The 23392-nt window shown below is 38.6% G+C and overlaps 1 protein-coding gene across 2 annotated transcripts in view; it reads right to left on the reverse strand.

Moving 5' to 3' along the window:
* Positions 1–14846, reverse strand: part of LOC134636878 (short transient receptor potential channel 4-like) — a 30786-nt gene extending 15940 nt beyond the window's left edge. Inside the window, exons 1-6 of one of the 2 annotated variants that reach the window (XM_063487122.1) lie at positions 14597–14846; positions 14252–14301; positions 11147–11376; positions 9886–10104; positions 1986–2126; positions 338–514 (exon numbers count right to left, since the gene is read on the reverse strand). In XM_063487122.1, coding sequence (XP_063343192.1) covers positions 338–514; positions 1986–2126; positions 9886–10104; positions 11147–11305 — 696 coding nt within the window. In that variant the 5' untranslated portion in view covers positions 11306–11376; positions 14252–14301; positions 14597–14846. Of the gene's footprint in view, positions 1–337; positions 515–1985; positions 2127–9885; positions 10105–11146; positions 11377–14251 lie in introns of both variants that reach the window. The other variant, XM_063487121.1, reaches the window with a different exon arrangement.
* Positions 14847–23392: the final 8546 nt, after the last annotated feature.

Below are 23392 nucleotides of genomic sequence, written 5' to 3' on the forward strand. Positions count from 1 at the left end.
TATTAGCGATGTTCTCTTGGAGGAAAACAGTTGACCTGTCTAACTAAAATGTCTGTAAATCGTAGAGCACATACATAGATAACAGCATTTTATTATATTTTAGCTGCAGATATCAATGACCTTTTTTCAAATCCTTATTAAATATTAGATTCAACATAAGGGATTCATTTGAATTCTTATCTAATAAATTGAAAGGTCATTTTTTTGTTACACAGTCATATTATATGAGGGTCAAAAGGTTAATTAATATATATACTGTTGGTATTTCAGCTCCTCAGAATCAAATCTTACCAACTGATGCTCCAGCTCCACTATTAGCTGCCTCTCTTGCCCTCACCTTGCTGAGCTCCTGCAGCTCCCAGCTGAGCCTGAATGCAGTTAGGAAGGGGTCTTCGCTGGAGAGCGCAATTAGTGAGGGACTCGACAGTGCTTTGTAGATGTTGAGTCGTGAGCGCGAGTGCCGCAGGCTGTCCACATCCGAACTAGACACACACTCCACACAGTTGCAGCGCACCTGCAACATCAAACAAAACGTGGACGCGTGGACACATTTTAATGAGGCTTCCCTGTGTTTAGCAATTGCTCATCTTCCAGTCTTGCAAATCAGCCGCTGTTCTGGGATGTCAAGGTATGATACTCAGACCTTCAAGGGACAACCTGACCTGAAGATGTATGTGCACATTTACATTTTATAAAAATACACCACCAAATTGGATTTTAAATTAAACAAAGTGCATACTCTCAGCTATAATTCAAGGGGTTTACCAATAGGATCACAGTAATAGTTCAGGAATTACAGCCATCTTTTTACACAGTGCCCCATTTTCAGATGCTTTGTCTTTAGTACTGAAAGGCATGCTCTGTTGGGTAAATATCATGCAAATGACTTTGAAGAATCTCCCATTTATTTCTCTTGAGAAATGCTTGTTTTGCGTTTGTAGCACCCTTCGGGTCATTACCCATTTGCACTGTAAAGCATCATCCCATCAGTTTTGCAGCATTTGGCTGAATCTTAGCAGAGAGCAAAGCCCTGTACACTTCATCACAATTCATCCTGTTACTTCTATCAGCAGTCACATCATCAATAAACACTAGTAAACTGGCTCCACTGGCAGCCATACATGGTCATGTCATAAAAATGACTGCACCATGTTTGACAGATGATGTGGTCTGCTTCGGTTCAGGACCTGCTTCTCTCCTTCTTTATTATCCCGTCTTCCCATCATTCTGGCACAAGTTACTCTTAACTTTATCTCCCTTCAGAACTGTGCAGGCTTTCTTAAATTCTTTAGGAGAAGCTGTCTAACCTGGACTTGTTGTGTTTTTTAACATAGATAGTGGTTTGCACCTTGTCTTAAAAACTCTCTATTTATCTCTGTCATTATTGTTGACAGTGATTCTTCTGCCTCCTTAAGAGTATTTCTGACTTGGTTTGATGTTTTGAATTTGTTTTTCTTAACCATAATTCTCACTAATCCTGTCTTTTGGTGTTGTTAAGCTGGCCAGTGAACTCTTTCTTTTTAAGAATGTAACAGAGTGTTTATTTGGCCACACCAGCTAAAGTTTTACGATGTCTCTAATAGGTTTATTTTGTGTTTTCGGGTTAATGATAGCCTCTTTCGCTCACATCAAGATCTCTGTGGACCTCATAGTGAAAATTCAAATTAAAACCTAATAAATTTAAGTTAATCTTGTAATCGAATCCATATATTTTATCTACTTAAGTTTTCATGGAATAACCAGGAAACAGGCATCACCTGGTTATAAAACTGTTTATCACCCCAATGACTTCTAAGCCTCTGGAAATGGCTTTAATTAACTTTTATTAAACCCCTGCACTTCAAGCACATATTAGATGTTTGATTTAGAATCCACTCTGGTGGTATACAGAAGAATTCCATAATTTGTGTCTTTGAACCCACACTTTTATATGTGTAACTATGGTATCTTTGCATAGAGATATTAGAGACAAATGGTTCACTCACCTCATGTGGCTGTGGCATAGACACACCTTTCTGCACCAGAAGCTTGATAATTTCATAGTTGTTGGTGTGTGCAGCAAGAATGATAGGAGTGATGTCAGGGGTGAAGTCAGAGAACTGCTTGTCCAGTAAGATCGGTGGAACCTTTGCAGGGAGATGAGAGAATGACAGCACATGTGAACAAAGCTGTCAAAGAAATACAATAGGTGCTGACCTGCACAGTACCTGGGGCTTTTAGCTCCTGGAGGTAAAGATAGTTGAAATCCAAACAAGAAATTGTCCCCTTGGAAAAAGACAAAATGCCTTCCATATCAAGGCTTTTGTAAGGGGCACCAGTAACAGCAAAGTGAGATGCATCAGCGTTTAACACATTTCAGAGGGAATTATGCTCAGAGAGAAACTCATTCTACCTATCCCTCTTATCACCCACTCCAGCTAAGTCCTTTTTCAATTCCCATATCATTCAAGAGGGGGGATACAGGTGCGGGCAGCAGAGGAGTAAGCTGTGCCTTTTTAATTCTTTTAATTGAAGGCCTATTATCTGATTCTGTGGTGAGGGAGAATGGGAGAAGAGAGAGAAGACAGCTCAAGAATGATTGGAGGATAAACATGGAATAGGTAAGGACCTGCTTAGCAACTCAAGGCAGAATAATGGCAGATGGGACTATGACTTTCTGGTTTTAGTGAAAGAGCTTTGCCAAGAATGTTAAAGAGACAACAAGCTTGAGAAGGCTTGGTCTTGCTAAACTTTAACAACACCAGCAAAATAGCAATGTATTTGATATTTTACACCTTTTGAGTCTACAGACTGAGTTTTGTTTAAGCTGTCTTGCTGGTTCAATGAAACAAAAACAAAAAAAATCTGTATATATACAGAATTGCATAGGTAATTTAAATGCAGTTCATCCATGCCAACTCACAAGTGAGAAATTTGCCACACTACCGAGCTAAGCTAATTAGCTTAAGATAAGGAGTTTATGCATAGAAATGGTCTGTGGTAAATGTGAATTGTGGCACTTACTATATATTGTGCCTTTCTGCCTCACTGATTCAGTCACACACATTCATACAGTGCTTTTGTCCATGCCTAAGCTCTTCTAGACAACATTCAGACACACATGGATACTCTGATGGATACATCAGGGGAAACTTGTCATTCATTACCTTGTCCAAGGATCACCTACCTGAGCCACAGCCACCCAGTGACAAAAGTGGTAGACCAGCATTATAAAATTTCATATAATTATGAGATTATAAAACCCACTTAAGTGGTAGTGACATTTAAAGTTATATCAACTTCTATTTTTATTTTTATTTTTTTTAAACAGCATGTTACATTATAAATATTTTATATAAGATTAAGGTTTAGGGTTTTTCCTTGCTCAAAATGGGCCCATGGAGGGTATCATACTATTTGTAAGGTACTAAAAAATTATTCTATGATAGAAGAGTCCTGCATTATACAGAATTAATATAATATAAACCAGCAGTTATAGTGTCTTGGCTTTGCAGGGCAGTCACAGCTACCTGAATTTAATTTATGTAAATTAAAATTACCTCAGAGTTATTACCTGCTCACTGTTTCTGCCAATCTAAATCCTTACTATCATAGTTAATTATATACTCAGAGTGTTTTTCCATTAAAACAGCAAAGGGCACTGTATGATAGTCTAACAAAACTCCTCATTTAAATCATGCCCTATAGATATATCTGCATTTTTCCCATTAGTTCTGATGTATTTTGATCTGACTGTGCTAACACTGACATACACTCAGTTGCCACTTTACTGGAAGCACCTTGCTTGTACTTGCTTGTATCTTTGTGGCACAGACCCAACAAGGTGCTGGAAACATTTCTCAGAGATCTTGGTCCATATTGACAGGATTGCATCACACAGCTGCTGCAGATTTGTCACCTGCACATCCACGATGTGAAAGTCCCGTTCTGCCATATCCCAAAGGTGCTCTGTTGGATTGTAATCTGGTGACAGGGGAGAACAGCGAGTACTTCGAGCACAGAGCGCTCACTGTCACATCCAGGAAACCACTTTGAGATGATTTGAGTTTTACGACCAAGTGTGTTAACACTGTGCTGATAACACGATGGATATGGTCAGCAACAAAACTCAGGTAAGCTGTTGTGTTTAAACAATGCTCAGGTGGCCCAAAGTGTGCCGAGAAAATATACCCCTCCCACACATTTATACCACCACCACTAACTAAGCCAGGTTGGATCCATGCTTTGATGTCTTTTGCACCAGATTCTGCCTCTATCTGGGTTTAACATTCTATCAAATGTTAAAAAAGACATTTTCACCCATAGAAAAACCACTCACTGGATATTTTCTTTTTTCAGGCCATTCTCTTTAAGCCATAGAGATGGCAGTGTGGGAAAATCCCAGTAGATTATTGCTTGAAATACCAGCCAGCGTGGCACAAACAACAATGCCATATTCAAAGTCACTTAGATCATTTTTTCCCATTCTGGTGCTCTATTTGGACTTCAGAAGCCTGCATTGACCATGTCTATATGCCTAAATGCACTGGGCTGCTGCCATGTAGTTGGCTGATTACATATTCATGTTTAAAAACAGCTGAACACCTATATTTTAAAAAGATTTCTTTCTATCAAAAATACATACACAAAAAAGAAAGTAAAAAAAAAGACCTTTGATATTTGCAAAGCTAAATAAAGCTATTAAATCCTAAAAGACCAACTATAGGCATGACAGTATAAGTCACAGTTAAGACAAGATCTGAGATGTTTTAAAAATATTTCACTTGCAAGCAGTCTATTATGAGCAAAAGCAGAAATAGTAAGCCTTTGTCACCACTGCTCACTGAGGAACAAAGCATGAAGAATTGTTCTCCAGGGGTTTTGGTTCATTTTCTCCAAAATGTTTCATCATTCATATAGCATCCAAAAATCATTATATCACACAGGGACACTAATTACTTGGGTAGCTTACTCTCAGAGCAGTCACAGTGGAGCAGCAACTCTAAAGCGTGGCACAGAGCCATGTCTAAGAGTCGTCACATTTCGCAGAGGTGGGTGATCTAATAAGCTACAGTATATACATTCTGTTCTCCATGTGGGAAGAGGTGGGACATCAAATAATCTACATCAAACAGCCTTGGCCTGTGCCCAAGCAAACTGATATATGTGAAACTATGGTAATTGCGGAGAAAGGAAAATAAAAAGCCCACTCTTCTGAGTAACACATATTTGTTACTCATAGGGAATCCACCATAAGCATATTGATTAAAAATACAACAATGGCATCTGCAGCAGCAGAGTGTGCGGTTACTTTTGTTTTCACCGTGCTCCATTTTGAGCCTCCCTGCTGGTTTTCTACTGTCATCCAACATCATCACAAATGTTTAGATAGAACTGGTGTAAAAATGGGACGCCGGGTGGTTTTTGAATTACACTGCGGAAAATAAGCTCAAGTCTTAGATTCAAGCGAGCATGAATGCATTTACTCCGCATCATGCTCTGTGTTATGTAGGAAGGAGAAGGATTTCCTTCCAAAAGCGCCCTTATATGGAAAGGCTGACAGAAAAAGACAAAGATGTAAAAAAAAATAAATAAAATAAAAACAAAACTCAAAACCACCCAAAGGTCATGCAACTGAGAAACTGTGTGAAATCCATTGTTTGCCATTGACAGATGCATATCTGCTCTCAGAGGATAATACATGGAGCTATTTAAAAAGCTGATATCCATGCGGTCCTCAGCGGAAAACAAATAAGCCAAAACACTTGTGAGATTATTACAAACATGTCATTCAGACGGCCTAAAATAGAGAGACAAATATACACAATTCCAGCCAAGCGCAAAATGAATCTTGGTATTAATAAATCTCAGAGAAAACACTGGCAACAGATAGGGTGTGCTTTTTCCAAAGAGTTTTTTAATATAATCAATGAGCTTCTATTGGAGTGATATGGTGGCACTAGAGTGATCTGTTTTCACAGCCTACTCAGTGGATGGGAAAAAGCACTATCTTACAAAGGCATTAAGATAAAGTGTGCCACCTGATTAATGTCACAGCTGAGCGGTTCAGACTGGAAATTTCATCCATTTGACAAACAATCCCAATCTCTCTCTTTGAGCTCAAGCTGCCTTTTCCTGCTTATTATTTTCCCCCTTTCCTTCCATTTTTCAACTTTCGTTCAACTTAATTTTAACTTGAGCTTACTTCATTTATTAAAACTCTTTTTGCAACAGGTTGAGAACAGGAGGAACATCTCTCCATCATTACTGCTCACAGGGAGAGGAAAAGAAGGACGTATGGGTGCATGTGAAAGCACACAGAGCAGTAAGTCAACGGAAACTAAGGCTCTACACATTTTGTTCCTGTTCATTACTATAAGTGGAGTATTAATGAATAGCGGTCCACAAACTAATGTGAAACCTTCCTAGAGTAAATAAGAGCAAACCTAAATTAAACAGTGTATTTTCTCTGAGTGAACATGCTCATTAAACCTCTCTCTCTGTAAGACTTGTTCCTTTTCCAAAACACAGAAGGCTTATGAAGCAGCTTTTTGGAGTGTCAGCTTTTGTTGTTGCCAGCAATACTGGGTCAGTTAATCTGGATGGTCTAAAAAGCTCCAGGCAACTGCATTCAGTTTATAAGCTATACAGTGAGTAGCAGTATTTTACTGGGACTGGCAATCACACTTTATCATTCAGTCACGAAGGTCCCTGAGCTGCTGGATGTTGTTTTTAGATTTAAAACTAAAGCATCCAGAAATCCTTTACTGCCAGTGGGTAGAAATTCAGTAATAACCTTATATGTATCTATATGTACACTGTTCCAAAAAATAGTAATGTCAAAGTATCTTACTGTATATTTTACAGTTTTGTACTGTCTTTCTAGAATATCATTAAATTTACATAAGTAGACTGTGATTTTACATGTCAAAGGTAAAATAACATAACATCACTGTAAATATAGTAAAACACAATTTACTTGTTCTTTAAATATTTTTTTTTGTACATATGCATATTTAGATTGTAAAAATACATTCAGAAATGTATCATAATTTCACAAATATTTGTCTGTTATGTGAGAGAATGATCTGTTAAATTCAAATGTAATACTATGGAAAAATATATAAAATGATCGAAAATTAATGAGAATAATTAATAATTAAAGGAGTATTTGAATTATAATTTTGCTGAAAATTTCATGTCATCTAGGTCTGATTCAATAATTCAGAGGTAACAAGTGAAAATATAATTAATAGGAATAAAAACTAAAAAAAAACATATAAAACACTGCACGGCCACGCTGTGCTAATTATATATTTTAAAAAATAAATGTAGAGGTAGGAATTGCAATTAATATAAATCTCAAAGTATTCACAACATTCCTGAACAGAAATAGGCCTCTGCACCTGGGGTGAGGGTGTGGCCATGAAAACAATGTGACATGCCATTGGATGTTGGGACACATAATAACATGACGCTAAGCATCGGCCAATGAATGTGAACTAACAACCACAAGGTCGCGGGTATGGCTGCACTGTAGGAAAAAATCCTAATATAAAAGTATTTTACTGTGCATTTTACAGTTTTGTTCTGTTCTTCTAGAATATCATTAAAGTTACGTAAATAGACTGTGACTTCACATTTCAAATGTCAATTAACGTTAAATCACTGTAATGTAATAAAACATAATTTTCATGATTATTAAATGTATCTGTCTGTACATATGCATATTTAGATTTAGTTAAAATACATTCACAAATGTATCATGATTTCAAAAATATCTGTCCGTTATTTGAAAGATTGAACTGTTGAATTCAAATGTAATGCTCTGGAAGAGTATATAACATGATTCCTATAAGCTTGTGTTACATCACATAAGTATTATTATCATTGCTAGTTAGGGCGATCATGGCTCAAGAGTTGGCAGTTCGCCTTGTGATCAGAAGGTTGCCGGTTCGAGCCCCGGCTCGGACACTCTTGGTCGTTGTGTCCGTGGTCAAGACTCTTCACCTACCGCCTACTGGTTATGGCCAGAGGGTCCGATGGTGCGGTATGGCAGCCTCGCCTCTGTCAGTCTGTCCCAGGGCATGCAATCCATTATTATTTAAACCAACTGTTAACTGTATATTTCTGTACATTTACGTATTATGATTCATATTGCCACATTCATTGACCTTGATTATAGGTAATTTCATTGTTTGATCAAGTTAAAATGTTCCTAATTTAATGTCTAAAAGCACTTGGAAAAGGCAGAATCCCATGTAAAAATAGCGCAACAAACTCTATTTTCATTACTGAAAATAACTGTATTTTTATGAGAAAGTTATTTTCTGTTATTTTACGGTAGTATTTTGGCGCCCCAGCTGCCAGAATATTACCCTTTTTTTAGGATTTGTTTTTTTTAACAGTGTAGTGTAATTCAAGCGGTTGGAGAGGAGGCTACTTCTGCACATACTCTTTGCTCCACCACTAGTACCATGATGACTTTTGTAGGGTTACTAAAGTTGGACTAGCTGGTACTGTATATAATGATGTGCTATGTGATCGCTAGCGACACAACTATGTTAACGTAACATAAACACAGTGAAGCTGGAGGATGATTGCTAACTTTTTTCCACTCGATAAGTTAGTGTGAGGGTTCCCGATGGTTAGGGACAAATGCAATCGCATGGCAGGATGCTGTAAACGGACCAAACTTCAGTCAGGAGAACAATTGAGATAATCCATCCACAATACGAGGTTAGTTATTAATATACTGCAACAACATGGGAATAGAGCAGGTGCGAGATAATTCAACATTAATGAATCAATAGTACGGAAGTGGAGGAAGCAAGAAGAATGAGTTGAGTAAAGTTTGACTTATCTGACTGTTTTGTTTCGCTTAATCCGGCGCGCCTTATGGTCCGAAAAATACGGTACCATACTGAAAACAGGACTGCTAACTTAGTAATATTAGGATACAAACCCCATTTAGGACCATTATTTGTCTTATTGCTCTACCATGCTGTGCTTAGGAATGATGTCTTGCCAGTGGCAAGACTCTGATTTTATACCTTACCTTTGAACATCTCTATTTGACACTGAAAGAAAAATTCTCAGTATTTGCAGGACGTTTCCCTCTTTTATCTAACCATTTTCATAGTGACTGGATAGGTTTTGTTGATGAAGGCTAAATGTTTGAATTGAATGTTGCAAATATTTAAGCCTTCTGCGAACCGCATCCAAACAATCGGGCACAGCTGTGTCTAATTCAATTTAATGTTGATGCAGCTCACAGCTTCTGCTGAGCACACGTATCAAATGTGCTCTTTTAGTGGGAGGGCCTGAGGGTGGAGAGAGTAGAGGGCAGAGGGAGGATGAGAGCTGCACCTTCATATTCCGGCTCTTTTTGCCATTTGCAGCTTTGAAGTGGGAATATTTTGGAAGTAACGCTCTAAACATAAAGAGTAAAGGATTTTTAAAAATGTTAATCATTAATTAATGCGGGCATTCGATTAATTTAGCTTACAATAAATGATAAAGGCGGTGCATTTGTTAAATGGTACACTGTACTAGCCAGAAGAATATTATTATGTTGGCTACAAATGAAACTGGCACAGGTCCTGGCACACAAATGGATTAAATACTGCACTTAAAAACAAAAACAAAAACAAAAAAAACCCAACCCAAAATTAAAAAATGCAATTAACTGCTAAAAGCAGAGAAACATAAAACAATTCAGTGGAAAAGCTAACAAAAAAAATAATGATAATAACTTGGAGAGAAAATAAATGTCAACTATTGTTTCCCTGCTAGTATGACTCCAACCTGGACAGCTGAGAACAGTCTCGGCAGAGAGGCACTTGTGGCTCTAGTAAATTTATGTTAATATGCAACTCTTTCCACTTTCCTCAGTCCCTTCCTCACCTGCATGCCACCACTCGGCTTCTTGTGATTTAGCAGCAGCTCCACAGCTCCCACCACTTCCTTGCGAATTGCGTGCAGCAGGGCGTCGCCGACATACACGTTGAAGCTCAGCAAGAGTTCGATGATTTCCAGGTTCTCGTTCTCAATGGCAATCAGCAGAGCTGTGCGTCCGAGAGGGTCGATGCAATTGATGTTGATCTTGAAGTAGATCTCAGCCTCCTGCCAAAATAAAGTGATTGAAAGCCAGAGTTTGTTTCAAGACCTACTCTGGGACTCTGGGGTTCATTGATTATGGAGGAAGACACACAGGGAATGCACATTTTTGAAAGGAACTGTAAACTCTTCGCACCTTTTGTAACTGAACAAGCTACTAAAAGTTTGTAGTTTTTCCTCTGAATCTGGAGGAGTGGAGTGGGAGTGAGTTTACCAGATCTCTGTAGCTCACTTCTCTTTTGTATCTGCATTTGAAGCTAGCAGCACAAGACTAAGCTCGCCACTACTGCTGGCATAACACAACTCAATATCCAGTTGAACTGTTGGCAGTCACGTTGAATTGTGGGGAATGTAGGAATAAGAGTACCCCATGTTATTGCTGCATTGATTTTACACTTTATAATTTTCTTTTTTAACTTACTGTTGTCTTGTAAGTAGCTTTCTGTCATTAGCTGCCTACACACACAATATTTTAAGAAATATCACAACAAAAAGGAAGTGAGAATCGGCATATAACATTTTTAAATAGAGATTTTTGTTTTCAGAATAGATTTAAAGCAAATGCATTTCTCCAAGTTTATGAAAACAATAACCTTTTTAAATGTTAAAGAAAGGAAAAAAAGACATCTGATTAATGCAGATGTCCCTTCTTAATCTCTATATGGACAAGCCAAGCGGGCAAACTATCACAAATTGTTATTGTGGATCGTGATGTCATTTGTCACTATATTGCTAGATGACATGTCCTGATATATTACAATTTTCAGCCTCTCCGTTGCTACGGGACTACAAAGCAGCTGCTCCCTGCCAACACTTTGTCTCTGCTACTGGTTTCTATAAAGAGCCTGCGTATTATTTGAAATGCATAGCAATTATTATGACTTTGCATCCTGCCCATGAATCTTCCAATCTCTTCCACGTCAATCAAATTAGATTAACGCTTTAATATTGAGCCATTCCCTCATCCATAATTTTGAGCTTGATGCATCTGCATTAATTCGTCCTTTTATCAGTCAGTTTCTCCATTCCTCCACCCAAACACACACACCTCAAGCGCTTGCTTGACACTCGCATAGTCCCCTCTCTCGACGGCTCCAAGGTAGGCTTTCTCTAAAGGTGACAGCTCCGACTCGGCCCGCACAATTCTCAACGGGATTCTGTCCCGGTATGAGGAGCTGTCAGTCCGCCGGTAGTAGAGCTGTGACATCTCTCTAAACTTCAGCTGACCAGCACCCTGTTAACACTGCTACAGCTGCTGCTGGGCTGGCGGGGTTCACACTAGAGAGGATAGAGACAAAGCTGTAGAATAAGCTTGTTGTTGGTTTTTGCATAACAAGTAGGAAAAGAAGGGAAAGAGAGGACAGCGAATACACATGCAGAGCAGAAAGGGCTGTAATACTGAGATGAAGCTACAGTAGTAGTTGACCCTTCTCCATTTATTACATGCGCTTCATGATCTAATTAAGAACTGCCTGTTTATAAGTGTTTTCCTACAAACTGTGCAAGAATTACAGTTGAATAAAAGCTCATTTTAAATGTAATATAAGTACTGAAGAAATACAATATAAGATGACAAGTAGACAAGTGGAATAAGACAGTCAGGAGTCAGATGTCATGGGGTGAGAGGTGGAGAACAGCCTAGACAGATGTCGAGCTCAACACATGATAAACCATTTAAATATTATGGTTTTATTTGGAAATAAGGAAAAAATGGCCTTTTATTGTTCTTGTAGCATTTAGTAAGTTTCAAGCACTCAGAATCTAACGTCAGGCAATGTTTACATGCTGGCAAAAATCAAGGATAAAAATGTTTAAGTTGTGAGGTAGGAAAGAAATCAAAAACACCTCCACTGCATTGTTTTCCTCTGGTGTCCTGTTAGAGAGCTCTAAACTAAAGCAGAAAGATCAAGCATAGACATGACAGCGGCTGCTCCTGTTGAACATGTTTCACAAACAGCCATCACGATACACAGCACACACTGCAGGAAAGTACTTTGCAGCTGCACTGGATGGTACGATTCATTAAATCTCAAGTTTCTAACTGCTTTATGTAATGTGTTTAATCATTACTAGTTGACTGACACGTTGCATCTTCTCAAATAATATGCGCTTTGTTTTATTTCCTCTGGCAACAGTCCCTGGGTTCTCTGCAATCTAAAACATCTCTAAATATATTGTAACATTGAAATACTGAATGTAGATTAAAAAGATGAAACAATATTGTTTAAATCATGTAAAAAGCAGCTTCTGTCACACACCCATTTTAAAATTCAAAACTGGAGCAACCATAATAATGACTGAAAACCAGCATCTGTGCAGATGTGTCGACTGTCACCTCTGAACATATTTGCAAAATATTCTGACGGCCCTCAGAAAATGTAAAACCAAAATGAGCAAAGCAGACAAGAACACAGAAAGTGCCGGAGATGAGGGCGAAATATAAACCAGGTGAGTCAAATACAACATTAAGTGGAAAACGCTGCACAGTAGTAAACATAACAAAAAGCAAGAAGTTCAAGTAGTTAGTGCCTAAAGGCTCCCCTCTCCCTCTTCCCACCGTCTCAGGACAACTCATTACTGCATCTATCTGAAAAATAATGATTGCACCCGCAGCAGCCTAATTAGTTTATGAGAACAAGCCGAAATGCGGCGATTTCTTTAATAAATATGAGTAAAAATATTCATGCTGTGCCCAGAGTCCCACATCCTAAAATAGCACATTTAAAGGCACAGTTCAAAACTTTTGATGCTATCATTATTGGCTCTTTTACTGATATGAGAACATCTAGCTTTGGATATAGTTTGTTTCCCCTGTGTTTCCTGTCTTTCTGCTAAGTTGAGTTAATCTGCTTCAAGTGGTCAAGTGCTTCTTTCAAAATCATCAGTGTGATATCAAGCTTCTAGCATTAGCCACAGTTAAAAGGAGGATAACGGTACTTTGTAAAACACTGTAAAAAAGACTTAATTTAAATAAACAAGCTGTGTGATTGGTTATGCTTTCAGTTTTACGTGTGAGAACTTGTTTTTTTTTCAGTCTGGTGTTAAGAATTCAGATGTTGAACATGATTGATCGTCTATAGGAGCAGAGAATGTCTAAGATTGTGGCTAAAAGTCGTAAAAGTGGATAATATTAAAGGAAAACAATACTTTCCCTTGATCCTGTCTGGACCTGCATTTTGATGGCAGCATTTCACACCTCATCTGAGATCCTTAGTTTGATTTTACAGAGACCAGTTTACCTGTATAAGTAATTGCATGTAACTGTCAACATAAGGAGCCTGTTTAGCAGAAAACTAAACTCTGCTTTCAGTACAACAAGTGGTTTATGATAAAAGTAAGTAGCAAAGCACAAGCCAAACAAAACAATGTGTATCTGTGTTTAAAAAAACAAAATTATAATTTAATTTTGCTCAAAAACACACAGTAAGTTACGTCATCAGTGTTCTCTGTGACCTAACTATATTGGTTTTTATTTGTTTGCTAAAATATTATAATTTTTTAGACAAGAGTGTGTTTTAGTGTTTATCTGACACACAGATTAGATCAGGCTACATATTGCAGTGTGAGGGTTATGTTATATTTTCTGGTGCTTGCTTGAACCTGCGACAGAAACTGCCTCAAAAGACAGCCGCTATTAAGGGAAGCTGCCAACCAAGCAGAAACACTACAAAAGGTACGGCCTGCTGATAGCTCTGTGTGCAAATACTGAAACGCACACGCAGGCGCCCACGCTCAGTAGCGCACAAGCCGATACACACAGCCACGCACGCACACGCGCGCGCACATACAGAGGTAGCCTTTCTGTGCACTGGCTCTCTTCCCCTAATGAGTTTGCCGAATTCAATGCATTACTTGGAAATGGGAAATCTCAGCTGTTTGATTACACGGTGCAGCAGCGCACCAACGCCACGGCAGGGAATCTTTTATTCTGAAAGTTGTAGTTCTCAAGCAGCATCGAATGGATTTCCAACAGACCATGCAGCATATTTAAAGCCCACCCTGCGCTTACAGTACGAGTGAAAACAATCATTAAACTGCCACGGTTTTAATTTTGTATCAGAAATCTTCCGAGGGTAACATGCCTTACTCTTGTCTGCTGAAGAGCCTTATATAGTCAAAGATCAGTAGTAGTACACAGAAGCAAATGACAAACCTTTGGGATGATGGACATTGGAACTTCGCTCAGGGAGCTCAGTGGTCTTCCTGTGGAAAACAGCATGAAAACAATTCGCCTCAACTTCTTGGAATTTGTATCCCCATAAATGTAAAAATAGCAGTGTGAAAATCCCGCTTGTTAGTGTTAGAGATGTCAGCGCGTCTTTTCCCTGTTGGGTTTTTTTTAGTGTAGTACGCATTCTTCCTTCTCGTTTTTTGGAGACTTCTTAGCACTCCTCCTGAGAATCCACATTTGGTCAGGTTTAATCACGATTTCCATTCGGTCTTTTAAGGAGGGGGTGCGGGAAAAAACGCAGACCGGCTCACACCGCATTAAACTCACCGCGCAACAAATCCTGAAGACGAAAATAGGCAACAACAACCAAGTTCCCTCGGTGGATTGCACCTGTTTTTTCAACGCCTCCAGTTTTCCCCAGGGTGTACATCCACCAGTGTTCTTATCCACCTGTTGGAGGTGATTGAGCGAAAAGCAGCGCCTCCAGAAATAAACGCAGAGCAGCCAGATGCCTGGCAGGCGGTCTGCGGAATAATGCTGCTGCAGACGGGTTGTGCGCACTTGGACACAGTGGCACTGCAAGAGGAAAGGGAGAAAAAAACAAAACATCTTAACAAGCAAGTCAGCCAGGCGTTTAGTCTCACTTCCACTGAATGAAAGTTACACTTGACAAACTACATGATTCCACCTTCACATTCAGCTGCTTATCCAATGAGTTGTGGGAATTTGATAAGCATCAGAAGCCAGGAAAATTCACTAAAAATCACATAAATATCAATCCGGATTAGTTATTTTTGATTAAAGGCGTTTAAAACTGACACACAATTCGGAATTCAACTCAAATTGATGTGGAGAAAAGAGACATATGTAGGATATTCACCAGACTCACTTACTATTTGAATGTTTAAGAATTGGAATGACTAGAAGACAACTTTGAGATTTATCACCTAATCAGGCTTAAACCAGGTTCACTGTGTTTTACTAATTTGCTTATATCAGTTATACTATGGATGCCTATAGGAAGAGAATTGACTGAGGCAGCTCACATCCCTTCTGTCTTAGTTATCAGTGACCTGGACAAACTTCAGGTCCTTGGATTTGGCACTAAACAGTTCACCAGGCCTTCTTCAAACACAGTTCCTCTCCCCCTCCCTGATTTATACATCTGGCTGTGTTGTAAATTCTTCCTAAAAGTGTGTAATGTTGTTGAAACTTTAAACAGTCGTGTTCAAAGAGTCTCCCGGCCAGACTCAGTCTTTGTGTTTTGCTGTGTGAGAGTTTATGTTGGCAGAAAATGCATTTAAACTGCAGGTCCGGTCACAATGAAATGTCACCGGGGACACTCATTTGGTTTGGTTTGATTATTCACTGTTTGCTTCTGCCAGGACGGATACACTGGATCCACACATTGTTTGTGCGGACTGGATACAAGAAAGATATATGGGCTTTGACCGCTTATCCATCTTCCTTTGTACTCTGCTCTTGCTCATTCACAGCTAGTCAACGTAATCATTCAGAACTACTGGACGGTATATTCACTGTAACAACACGCAGTGGATCACCAGTAATAGCTTGATAGGGTCTTTGTTTCATGCATGCTTACAAATACATGTCAACTTAGTCTTCAAAGAAAAAAAAAGAAAGAATCTCCCCTTCTCTATTTGCACTTTCGGCATCCTCTTGAGAAATTTCTTAATTAAAAAAAATTTAATGCGTCATGTCTCTGCTGCTAATTTCTTTGATGTACTCTGTGGAGTCAGATTAAATGACTATACCCGTGAGGCTGCAGGGTTCCCTGCTCTCACCCTGAATCCCACATGTAGGCTACTTTAAAGCAACTCCCTGTCTTCCTCGACTCAGCCTTTTTTTTAAATCTGGTTCATTCATAATTGTTACGATCTATCACCAGAACAAGGAACGCTTGCTTTTAAAGCATGATCACCTGCAGTTTTACAGATCAATGAATTTGAATTAGTCACCTGAAAGTGATTTAGGAACATACGTGCAAAGCAGCTGAGTGCTGATCTAGAAAAGAAGGTAGTTAAGTGAATTACACATTCAAAATCAATGTGGAATATTTTATTTTTACTGCTCAATCAAAGACATGGAATTTAAAAGTCAGTCATTGCAATCTGCTATAGTAGTAATACTCTTAGACATAACATTTGTGTATTTTAACAAGCATTTTTTTAGAAGGTGTGAAGCAGATTTGGTTGTGTGTAGAGCACGTTAAAATACCTCTCCTACACAGCGTTTGTGTGGCCGACTGGTCAGAAAACATGAAATGTTTTTGATTCTAAAAATAGCCCTGAGGCTAATTCTGCTCCCATAAAAGGCCTTTTAAAGGGGATTGATTGGAACAGACTTTTAAACAACATGTAATGCGATGTGGAGAGGGGTAGAAAACCAGCAGAAGATTCCTCCTGCCTCTTCAATCGTTTTAAGCTGCCTTGTGACACCATAGACATTTTGCTGTAATGAAGGCAACGCTTCTTACGCTGGTTGATTGAATTTTGCCTCAAGGCGAAACACAGTATGGCTTCTGTAGCAGAGGGATTCAAAAGTAGGGGGCTTCTTTTCTGTTTTTGTTCAAGAGATGCTTGCTAATGGTGAATTACCCTCATCAGAAATGCGGTGTTGCTTTACTTGTTAATACAAACGCTTGAGCATACTGAAGAGTGGGCACAGAGGCAGTGTTACTGCTGTAGCTGTTGGTTTGAACTGCTCTGCTGCAGCACATTTTGTGTTTTTGGTGTGTGTGTTTTTCTGTCCTCTTAGATTTTTGCAATAACTTATCACAATGAAAACTTTTGTAGTTGGCCATTTATGAATAAGCAGGACTGTAGTACAGTTGAGACGGTTCAGTTTTTCTGGTCACGGTGAGAGCAGAGGCAGGAGAATGTGTGGCAGGTAGTTTCTGTAGCTACAAAGCAAACAGGCACCGTCTTTGTCTGTGAAATGTAACATGGCTCCTATTCCAGTATGAGCATCCAGTTGGCAGTGACAGCTCCCTTTGCAGCATCCCCTCTGTCTGTCTGTCTCCTCCCCCTCTTTCTTGTTCATATCACTCCCTCACACTCTCACACAGCCGCAGGTTAGACCCATGTTTCCTCTTCACCTCCACTGCCTGCCTCATCCTAAGTGTCACCCTTTAGCTGAGTCGAACCTTACTGCATAGCGTCTGCTTTTGTTCAACATTCAGGCTACATAAAGTAACTTAAAGGTTTTCATAACCCCTCTTTTCCTCTGCTTGCATCCGTGGGAGTTGCGCTATATTTTGTATCGGTTGCTCAGGGAGTTCCCTGAGGTAAGAGTGGCCATCCAAGCTGTTTGAATTATCATTACTCTCATGCTCTCTGAGAGGTTACTGGGTAATTAAAATTGATCTGTCTCAGTTGTCCCTGGAGATGCGTCGAGGCCGAGCCCCCCCACCCTGGATCCCCAACACGCACAGTTCATATTTGTTACAGTCAGCAAAAATTATAGAAAAGAAGAAGATTGTCTCAGCAACGCACAGTGAAGGATTGTAATTTGCTTTTTTATTTCCTCATATTGGTGAGGCACTGTCGTAGGTGGAAAACTACAATGGATTTTATTTCCCATCCCTTCATTTTTGCATAAGATAAACGAGTGGCCTTAAAAATTCTCTTATATAAAACTAATCTGCTCTGCAGAATACCTTTTGTCCAAGTAATTCCTGCTTGGACTGTGCTTTTCTAAAATCACGTTATCTCGTCTACTAAAAGAATTGATCTTATTTTTTTCAGGGGCACTGTATAAAGAAAGCTTGGTGAATGACTGTCCTCACAGCTCAGGGTTCATGCGCCTGATATGGCAGACCACCAAAAACACTGCAAAGAAGGAAGCTTGCCTTACTTAATTTTATACTTTAAAATTGTCTTACAAATTTCTAATGGCTAAATATCACATGATAGACTACGTTTATTTGTAAACTAGAAAGTACTTTTGGCTGCTCTCTTATTTCCTAAAGGGTTGCCTCAGCGGATGCATCTGCATGCTCGATTTGGCACTGATTTTACACTGGATGTCCTTCCTGATGTGACCCTCCAATTTATCCCGGCTTGTGACCGCCCTCTGGCTGGGTTTGTGCCTCCCTGTAGTTTTGAACCAACTTTAACTAAATGCGTAATATGCCTTTGCTTTTTGGTTAGATTGTTGAGAGCTTAAACCTGTAAGTGGAGGTTGGTGTGCATTTGTTGGTAGAGAATAAGATTAAAATGGAGTTTGTCCTTAGTTTCATGTGCAAACACACCTCTATTAAATATGAAGCAATCATGCACATATCCCCAGAGTAATGGTAATGTCTTCTTATATACAAATACAGTGCAATTAGTACAAATTTCAGGGACTTTTGAGAGCTGTTTCCTGTGTAATATCAACACGCTGCAGTTACTTCTTAGAGGTTCCACTATACCAGTGATGCCAAGGATAAGTAAACAGTTCTTCCTAAGAAATCATGGCTTGCTGCAGCAGAAATGCCTCTCACTGCTCAGATATCACTCTCCAGACCCCAGAGAGAATAAACAGATTGTTTCGGAATACACACATGTCATCTCTAAGTACATCCTGCGCTACTGTACACTGTTCACTAACCCCGACTCTTGAAAGAGCAGGTTTGACTCAGCTGCAGTGATCTGTCAAGGACATAGCAGTTCCCCGCAGTTATTTCAGGCTTATGTAACTATATCTGTAATAATACCCCCCCCCCCCCCCCCCCCCCCCCCCCCCAATTTAATTTTGCACAAAATGTTTCCAGAGGCCTGTGTGATATCTTTTTGATTTGTTTGATATTTTTATAGTGCTTTCTATAAAAGCACAACTGAAAAGTGCTGTTTAAAGTTTCTTTAGAGGACTGAACCATGACAGTTAAGGGGCATTTAGAGGGTCTGATAACAGAAACCATTCAAAGTCACATTTTACCTCTGAGTCCTTTAAAGGCAATGAAAGAGCCCCTCACTGGCTGCTCTTTCGGTTTTGCCGTAACCATGCTATTATCACTCAAACAGAAGTGGTTGCCCTGGAAATCTCAACAGTTTTCAAAACAACATAATACATTTAAACTGTATTACCACGCTCCCTATTATCTGTCACCTTCAGCTCTACTTTTGAGTGGCACGGCTGCTGCTAAATTGAATGTCTGCTTTTAAAGCTATATGGCAAGAGAAAAGGGGTTGTAATTTAACATTGCTGAAACTTGCTTTTGCACAAATTAATCCATCACTTTCCCAGCTGACAGGGGGAAAGGAAAAGAAAAGAAAAACTTAGGCTGAATAATAAAACAGCAGGCTTTGTTCTGAAGAAATGTACTGGCATACCTTAACACATTTAAATGCAGGAAAGTGGATCCCTTCGCTTCTAACACAATTTTTTAAAGATTCATATATAGCCTGGATGTTTATGAGTTTCCTGTGGGTTCTGACAAGCAGCTTGCAGCATACCTTCTTATCTAACGTCATTTCGTGAAGTAATTTGCAATCGCTTCTATAAATAGGAAGCAATCTTTGTCCAATGAGTTGTCCACTCAGGTTGAAAGCAGTTTTTGACCCCTGAGGCAGCTTGTTGTTGTTGCTGGAGAAGTTATTTTGGTGGACCTTACTGTCTATATATGTTGGAGCTTAGGAGACTCTATAAAAGAGACCTTTTTCCCTCAAAATTCAATACTGACTTTCTCTTAAAGGTAGAGAGAAAGGGAGAGACCTTCAAATTTTGTTTGCATTTGGGACACTTTTCTTGAAAATGTTGAAAAAATGATTGATGCATCTGAGTATTCTGGTTTATTTTCCATGGGCTTAATAGTTCTTTCTTTATTATTCATCATATATTGCTGTATTTCTACCATTACCAAATGATTTAGAGTAATAGTAGCATTGGGCAAGAGGGTTATACCAGTAAATAAGAATAAAATCGTTAGTTCAACTAGAATTTATCTCAGGCTTTGTTTAATCAAGCACTGTAATAAGCCTGTCAGGTCACCGAGGTGCAGCTCCTCAGTGGCTAAAAGCTTTGACTCAGAGGAAGCAGCTGATTGAAAGATTGTAAAAATCATGAACTTCCAACTTTTTAAGAATAATTTTGCATCATTTGGTTTAGAAACTGAACATCCAAGGAATTTTAATTTAACTTTAATTTCAGCAATTTTATCCAAATATGACACACTATTAGGTTGAAATGAATCAGATCTTTATCAGCTTTATTAACTGTGATGGTGGCAAACAAGGACAGCTGCTTTATAAAACTAATCCAACATTATGTAGAAACAGAGTCCATGATTGAGGAGGTAATGGACTAACACTGTGTTTTGTTATGTTTAATTTGGACGATGTGTAATAATTGCTTGCATGTCCAATTAAATATCCAACTGAAAGAATCATTCTGGACAGAAAGACAACTCAATGTTGGGTTTTCTCTATCCCGCTATAGCAATAAAGAACAAGGGCAGAAAAGTCAATATAGTCTAAATTCAGACCCACATTTAATTATTAGCATCCAACCAAATACAATTCAGCCTTCTGAAAGCTTAAGCAGACACCAAGAAGTAAAGAAATTTCATGTCAGAAGACTTAAAGCCAAATTTGCTTTAAATTTACTTTTCTCTTAAATAAGTTCGACTGACTCTGTCTCTATGAAAAGAGAATCAGACATTTCACTAATTGATAATTCTGAACTCAGAGTCCTCATTACTATCAGTGTGATATTCGGGTCTTGCTTCCTGTCTGTCAGATAAATGATCTTATAATCCGAATGTGAGTTTATAAAAGTACATTTATGATTTTACTAGCCCTCTGTGATTGTTTTAGCTCTGCTCAGAAACAGTTATGTCTGGAATAAACTCCCAGAATTAAATTTAATTTGTAGAAAATTATTCATACTTTCATAGTGTCTTTGTAATGATCTGTCCTTAGTTTTACATTTAGTTTTCTGAATGTTTTTTTTTTCCTTTTTCTGTATACCATCTGTCTTTGTCTCATTTGTGTCTGTGTGAGATTGTGTTTGTTCTCCTTTCCAGTTTATTTGCTGTTTATTTCAAAGTTTGGTTCCTCGTGTGGTTTTCTGTGTTGTTATATCCCTCCTTTGTTCTTTTCCCTGCCCTCATTAGTGTTTGTGTACCATATTACCCTTCTCTCCCTGCTGTGAATACAGTCTGTGTCTATGTTTGTCAGGTTGTCACTGCAACTCCCTCTTCTTTCTAATCTAATCTGGTTGATTTTGCCCTTGGATTTTCGTTTTTCATGTTTTTGGCCAGTGATCTTCCTGCCTTTCTGTCTGCAGTGCCATCTGTTGATCACATGAGTTTTGCATATAAAGGGCTGGATTTCATTGCAGAATATTTTGACTCCTTTGGTAATGAAGCTTGGCTCCTCAGGTTATTTTTATTACATTTATCTTCTTGTATTTCATTTTAAGATTACTAAATTTTGTCTTTGCCTTTATTATCTTCATGATTTTTATGTCTCATGTAAAGTACTTCCACGACCTTGTTATTCAAAGGTGCTATATAAATAAATTTGCTTTACCGTTGTGTGAAAACTAACAGCATTTAAAATGCAGAGATCAAATCTACTGTGTGTATGTTGCAGTAGATTAGATGTCCTTCAGTATTATAGCATTAAGCTTAGAACCTGGTTTGCATAATGCCTGACTCCATCACTTGTACTGTGTCTGCTGTTTGAATGATAATTCAGCAATGGCTCCTATTACTTAACACACACTATTACTCATTACTCACTTTTACTCATTGCAAGGGTTAGCCGAGTACAGTAAGTTTATTGTTGCACTTTTTGGTGTTTTTGAAAGGGAATTTTTATTTTAAAGATCAGCAAATTCACATTAAACTCTCCCATTAAACTCTCTCACAAAATGTTATTTTGTGAGACCGTCTCCATTTTCTTTTATTCTGAAAGCATTTCATTTCAGAAGTGCACTTCACACTGTGCCAGTGTTGGGAATATTGTAAAATAATTTGAAATTGTACGCCTCTGCCAATCATATATATTTTTTGAAGTCACGGTGACCTTGACCATCTAATCAGCTCATCCTGGTGAAAAAATGTTAAACTAATTTTCAAAGTGTTGAAGAAATGTGATTCATGGGGTGCGAGGTAAGACAGCTGGACATCATCGGGGCCATTGATTTCTGCATGAGGCGTAAAAAGATGATTTAAAAAACTAATTTGTATCGCTAAAGGCAGAAATGTTTGCTCATGTCCTAAACTTCTGTTATAGTCATGTTCATATCAGTGCTGCAGTGTCAGCATTCAAACAAATTCAGCATCCTGGACTCTGTGACTGCAAAGGCAGTGTAATCCAAACCACTGATGTGATAGGCATCAGTGAAACTGTCTGCTTTTTAAACCGCTTTTCTCCCAACTTTCAGAATTCTCAGGCACTTTTAAACTTTGATAATAATGTTTTGTACTAAATGTAACAACATGTGGAGAACAGTTTATCAGGGTTTTAAGTCATCAACACAATATTAACAAGTTATGTTATGTTTTTTATGGTAAAAGTTTTCATACCCTGTTCAGGGGTATGAGTGTTATGGTAATTTTGGGCTTCTGATGATTTCTGTGAACTGGTCTTTTTACTAAAGCGATTAGTAAAAAGCGATTGTGCGATTTTACTGGAGAAAAATGTAACAATGAATACGCAAAATGTCAATAGGGGTGAGGTCAGGGCTTTGGGGAGGCCATTCAAGAAGCTAAATGTTAGGCTGCTTCATCTTTTCCAAAACCATTTTTCATGTGTGTTTGGGATTATTGACCTATTGGAAAACCCATCTATGTCTGGGCTTTAACCGTCTACTTGCTGATTTGAGATTAGGTTGAAGAATTTGAAGGTAGTGCTCTTTAGTCATTATTCCATCCACTTTGTGCAATGTACCAGTATCAATGAGCACCAAAACAGTCCCAGAGCATGATGCTACCATCGCTGTGCTTGACAGTTGGTACAGTGATCTTATGTTTGAGAACCTCACCTTTATTTCTCCAAAGATTACTCTTTTTATTATGGGCAAAGAGGTCAATCTTTGTCTCATCTGACCAGAAACCATTTCTCCAGAAGGCATTTTGCTTGTCAGGCGAGCTTGAAGGTGTCCATTTGGCTT

Source organism: Pelmatolapia mariae, linkage group LG10_11, assembly GCF_036321145.2.
Source record: "Pelmatolapia mariae isolate MD_Pm_ZW linkage group LG10_11, Pm_UMD_F_2, whole genome shotgun sequence".
In the NCBI taxonomy this organism is placed as follows: Eukaryota; Metazoa; Chordata; class Actinopteri; order Cichliformes; family Cichlidae; genus Pelmatolapia; species Pelmatolapia mariae.